Consider the following 6,000-nt stretch of genomic DNA (forward strand, 5'->3'; position numbering starts at 1 on the left):
AAAAGGGCCGATATATAATTGTTTTAATTAAGCACGCTCTCCGCGAATACGACGTGCCAGTTGGATATCCTTAGGCATGATAGTAACTCGCTTAGCATGAATGGCGCAGAGATTGGTGTCTTCAAACAGACCAACGAGATAAGCCTCGCTAGCCTCCTGCAACGCCATAACAGCCGAGCTTTGGAAACGAAGATCCGTTTTGAAGTCCTGAGCAATCTCACGGACGAGACGTTGGAACGGCAGTTTACGGATCAGCAATTCAGTGCTCTTTTGGTAGCGACGAATTTCTCGAAGAGCCACAGTTCCGGGCCTATAACGATGAGGCTTCTTCACTCCGCCAGTGGCAGGCGCGCTCTTACGAGCGGCTTTGGTCGCCAGTTGTTTTCGGGGAGCCTTGCCTCCGGTAGACTTGCGTGCTGTCTGCTTAGTACGAGCCATTTTCTAATCTGAGCGGCACAACGTTCCCGTACGGTCGTCAGAAGGAAATAGTGTCGACTGCTGCTTCACGCGTACTTTTATAGAGCCCCGGCTCAGCCGGCTCGACGATGATTGGCCACTGCTCTAGTGGTGGGGAGACTCGGTGTACAGTCGCGCACTCAGAGCAGTTTCTCTCTCTAACAATACCTATATTTCTAAAGAATATCCCTCGTATAACATGTTAAAAATATAAAAAAACGTGTCATATTGCTTTCCACTCTCATTTCATACATAATAATAATGATAAATCAATGATAAACATAGATTACAGGAATTAACTTTAAACATATTACACGTACGGAAAAAATGTGTAAAAAAAAATGATAAAAATCATTTTGTGTAGCACATATTTACTTGTAATCTTTGTGTATCTTTTCTAAATGGAATTGAAATTTTAGTAAAATATTGTTCTCTACGATAACAACACATAATATATGTTACAATGTTTGATGCAATTAATGTTTGACACAAGGTATGATTGATATCAATTCAGATACCTTTGAAAATGTAATTCCGTTTGGATATCTATTTGTATATGAATAATAAGATTAACTTTAATTACTTTTAAATTAAATAAGTAGCGGGAAATTCTATACGAATAAAAATTAATTATTTAAATCTCGCATTCCAAACTTCAAAAATAAATAACTATCAAATTAAAATATTTATTAAATCAACCGTTTTATTAAATCTTTTTTTAAATATTTAGTCATGTTTACTTATATTAAATTTTTAACATGAAATATGTTTGCAACGTATGCGTATTATAAGCGAAGTTTTTAAATTAATTACATATATTAATTAGATAACAGCAGCAAACGGATAATATTTAATGTCAAATGTCAAATGCGAAATATGAAATCACATTTTATGACAATTTTAAGATAAAATATTTTTTATCTACATCGAAAATATTTTATTATAATTTATTTATTATGGATATTATATTATGCATATATTTTAGTTATGATAAAACGTTTTGATCCATGCAGATATATTAAAAAAAATATATTTATTATGTATAGAAGTATCGCAATATTAAGATACTTTAGTTCTTTTCTTAGCTGTAAATTTGATTTATTTATTTTATGAAAATTTCAACAGAAATATCCTAAAACTGCAATTGCATTAAAATATATTTAAATACAGTAATAAAACAAGTTATTGGACACTCAAGAGTTAAAAATGAATCAATTAAAAAATAATTTTAATTGATTAATTTTATTTACATTTAGATACATAACCTATTTAAAAAATCATGAGAAATAGTAATGTATTTATATTTTAATTAAGATGTATCTTTTGTGTTATTGCATATCGATTATATATTTCTTTTTTTTTAATCAATTAAATGGTAAATAAGAAATCTTACAATAATTTACAAGTATTTTTATAAACGAAATGAAATGTCAATCACAATGCAATACGTAGTTGTTTAACATAAGCATAATTTCATGTACATTTTTCTAGAGATTATAAAACTTGGACTAAAAATGTGTAAGTTATTGTTCTTAAAACCTGTAAGTATGCCAAGAAATTAATATTACATAATCACCGTAAGTATTGTTGTCGCAGAAATTATGACACTATTTTAAACATATACTTACACGCTAACCTATAAAGCAAAAATCAATGAAATGCAGCTTTCAATATTATTTTATTTTTAATGTCAGATTTCGGTCAAGTATTCGTATCTGTATATGTATGGGTGTATAATATTTCTTTTATTATATGCTTCTACTTTCAAATATAATAAATATAATATGTGTATGTATAATAATCAAAATGCAATTGAAAATTTGTAAATATCAAATGTAACATTAACATTTTATGCATATATTTCATTAAGCCTAATTATGCAAAGGATAAACATGTTTTAACAGAGTAATGCAATAATAATTAAACAAATTGTATAAATATGTATACATATATGTTGTATACTAATCATAAAATGTTAATTATAAGTGTTAAATATTACTAGTTAAAAATTACTTTAGAAAGTTTTACAAAATGACATTATAAGACAGGCAAAATCTAATAACGTGTTTTAGAAAAATAATACAGGTACAATAAATTCGGATAAAATTCTCATACGAGAAAGATGGCCATAAAGTTTTAAAACAAAAATGCTGTATTTAGCAATTCTTGAAGACATTACAGCGAATGGCCGTCTTCTCCGTATTATATCACAATTCTCTAGTTTACTATAAAGACGTAATAAAGCAACTTTTATTATTGCTATGAGAACTATGGTCTTAAAAAGTGAAAAAAAAAATAATTTAGCAACACATTTTAATCTATGTTTAAAACAAATTTTCCCATCTAAATCCTATAATAAAGTTTGTACTTTTTATAAACAAATATAAACGACCGAGCGCGTTTCAGTTCGATCGAGTGCTTCTTATACGAATACAATTCCGTTAAAATATGGACAACATTGTAAAAAATATGTATAATTTACAATTAGAATAATTGATTTTTTGTGTATAAATTCAACAAAAGAATACAAAACATGATAAAATATGCCTATTACATTAATTGCTTAACAATTGTAAGTAATGCGCAGTTGTGCGCAAGGAGACTTAATCAGCGCGCTGCGTAAAAGAGTGCTCGAGTCCGTCATACGGACATTAATTCGACGTAGAAAATTGTTCTAGAAATTTCTATGAACGAGAATTTGAGTATGTCATCGATTCCTGTTTCAAGATACAAAAATATTCGTATCATCTGTGGAACTTATTGCTTGGAAATATTATTAGGTTACGACACAGTTTTTATGTTTCCTTAGTCGTATAGTTCGAGAATCAGAAGTTTATGATACTAAATTATTGCCTGATTGTTGTAAATTTTAAGAAAATGATTGCGTAACCACCGTTCAATATTTTTCAAACGTTATTTTTCATCTATACAAATCTCTTATGTGTTATTTCGTTATCTCTTGTTATATGGTTCGTTATAACAGTAAGATTTAACGCTATACCTTAGAGGCAATCGGCACGTTATAGGAGGCCGTTTTCGCGAATATGCGATATTCTTCGAATGAAATTGTCGATTATGCATATAATATCGCAACCCAATTATATCTGCGTTTCTCTCGATCGATCATGGTATTTTACACTATTCAGTAAAATTGTCTGCAAATGTACTTTGTAATCGGTATTCACTTTGTGTTGCGCTAACGCTTGTATTCTGTCACCCGTGAAACTTGGAATATTCAGCGCATATCTGGTGTGGGAGCTCGGGATAAACACTCGCGGTCGGTTAGCACAGCTATCACGACGTTTTATGAACTACATAAATGCGCCGTGCATTATTAATTATATTGTTTATTAACTTATTTCTCGAATTGAATCGAGCTCCACGAATGAACCGCGTGCTCGAGTCGCACGGAACCGCGTAAAAATCGATGATAACCGCGAGGAGGGCCGTTAAAATGTATACTAAACGAAACTAGCTACTTGCTTCTACAATTCTGAATTGCGAGCTAACGACCTTCATAATGTAAAATATTGTTTAAATAACGAACAATTGCCGAGCGCTCTTTCATTCCCAGCTGCTTGTTACCTGCAACATCGGGAGGGTCTCTCTCCGTGGTCCGCGCTGTGGGTATGAATAGCGCGCAGAGCGGCCAGTTCGGCAATGTTCGAGAACAGCGTCATCTGAGCGTGTAGTACGAAAGTTTTGTTTGTACTCTCGTTGAGCATTTGCAATTCTCTCGCATATATCTCGTCGCAATGGAAGATAAGAGCGCATCTGGTAATGCTTCGGCTGCGGAAAACGCAGCCTCTGCAACGCCTGCGAAGAAGAGCGCGAAGTCTAAAGCGAAGGTGCAGCGTCCGAAATCCAGTCATCCGCCAACGTCGGAGATGGTCAAGTCTGCCATCAAGGAGCTGAAGGAACGCAAGGGTTCGTCCGTGCAGGCGATCAAGAAATACATCGCCTCGACTTACAAAGTCGACGGTGAGAAGTTCGCTCCCTTCATCAAACGTTACTTGCGGGCAGCGGTTACGTCCGGTGCGGTGGTGCAGACCAAGGGGAAAGGCGCGTCGGGCTCTTTCAAGCTCTCTACGAACACCAAGACCGTTCGAAAGCCCAGCAAGGTGAAGCGCGCTGCACCGAAACCTGCCTCTGACACCAAGAAGACGGCCGAGAAGAAGGTGACGAAGAAAGCGCCCGCGCCTAAGAAAGCCGCGGCCGACAGTAAGAAGACAACGGCTGAGAAGAAGCCGGCACCTCCAAAGAAGACCGCCAAAACTGCAGCAGCGAAGAAAGTCGAAGCCGCCGCGAAACAAAAGGCTGCCGCTCAGACTAAAAGTCTGTCCAAGACCAAGAAGGCTACCAAAGCACCGGCGGCGAAGACCAAAACGCCAAAACCAAAAACTACCAAGGCAACAGCAGCGAAGTCTGGGAAAGCAGCAAAAAAGTAATTTTCTGGTTCTGCTCATCTAAAATTGATAACTAAACTGGCCCTTTTCAGGGCCCCAAATTATCAACACGATGGAATAATCTGCTCGCAATAACCAAAATTTCCCTTTTCCCAAAATCACTCTCGAAGAAAAAACTATTTCAATTAAATATTTTTTAAGATATTTATTTATTTATTGATATATTAACGAAATATCGAATTATATTAATCGTATTTTTACTCTTTTTTTTTTTTTTTTTAAGACTGATATATTTAATTAAATTTTTTGTTCGTTTCTATCAATGTAGATTAACTTTAATCTCGATTCAATTTGTGCTCTTCGTTCTTTTTCTAATTCTAAAATTAAAAAAAGATGAACAATAAGTTAAATCGACAATAAACTTTGTCTTGCCGAGATTTTCTCGTGTTTATAGATTAGACTTTTACAAAGCATAAAATTTTATTTGTTATTTTTAATCGTCGCTGAGTAGTAGAGCGGTTAATGATAAACCTCGATAGCTTCTTTTCAAATTACGCATTTGAAATTCCAATTAGAAAAATTTCTAGTTTCCTATTTTCTAGGAGTAGATCTTGTTTAAGCACACATCCATGATATAGTGTAACAGGATAGCATAAACGCTTCTACGATAACGTTCTATGGCGGAGGTAGAACTTGCAAGAAGCAATGAAAGTACAAAGAAATACACGTCACGTGGCATGCCACCTAATATTTTTTTGAGGAGATAGCGTATATTAGATTAGAAAATAGTTTCATGAGAGATTCCAGATTTCTTTTTTCAAGTTTCTTAGAATTCGATTATGATACAGTTCTTAATAGATTTAACATTTTTTTTTACAAACTAGATTAAAGTCACGGAAAGGTCGGGATAGTCGTGGAAACATTCACGTCGTTTTTCTAATGACGCAGTTTGTGCGTGATCATATCTTTCTCTTTTCTTATGGTGCTCCACACGGCTCGAACTTCTATTGTACATTCTAAAAACATTCATGGAGAAATTATTTGATCGCCATTTAAGATTACGTGGCCCTTCACATAGGCGCAGTTTAGGTTAGCTAACTCAAATGTCGAAATCTCTCCCGTTAATCGTCCTCTCGTT

General features: G+C 34.2%; 2 protein-coding genes across 2 annotated transcripts; one reads left to right on the top strand and one right to left on the bottom strand.

Annotated features, from left to right (window-relative positions):
• Positions 1 to 27: 27 nt before the first annotated feature.
• Positions 28 to 438, bottom strand: LOC108779843 (histone H3). Its single transcript, XM_018547351.1, has one exon. The coding sequence runs from the start codon at positions 436 to 438 to the stop codon at positions 28 to 30; it is 411 nt and encodes a 136-aa protein (XP_018402853.1).
• Positions 439 to 4,211: 3,773 nt separating this feature from the next.
• LOC108779881 (histone H1E) lies at positions 4,212 to 4,904 on the top strand. Its single transcript, XM_018547407.1, has one exon. The coding sequence runs from the start codon at positions 4,212 to 4,214 to the stop codon at positions 4,902 to 4,904; it is 693 nt and encodes a 230-aa protein (XP_018402909.1).
• Positions 4,905 to 6,000: the final 1,096 nt, after the last annotated feature.

Source organism: Cyphomyrmex costatus, unplaced genomic scaffold (assembly GCF_001594065.2).
Source record: "Cyphomyrmex costatus isolate MS0001 unplaced genomic scaffold, Ccosl1.0 scaffold639, whole genome shotgun sequence".
NCBI classification, from domain to species: Eukaryota; Metazoa; Arthropoda; class Insecta; order Hymenoptera; family Formicidae; genus Cyphomyrmex; species Cyphomyrmex costatus.

Excerpts from the sequence above, each read along its gene's own strand:
- LOC108779843 (XM_018547351.1), bottom strand. The coding sequence starts at position 438 with ATGGCTCGTACTAAGCAGACAGCACGCAAGTCTACCGGAGGCAAGGCT.
- LOC108779881 (XM_018547407.1), top strand. The coding sequence starts at position 4,212 with ATGGAAGATAAGAGCGCATCTGGTAATGCTTCGGCTGCGGAAAACGCA.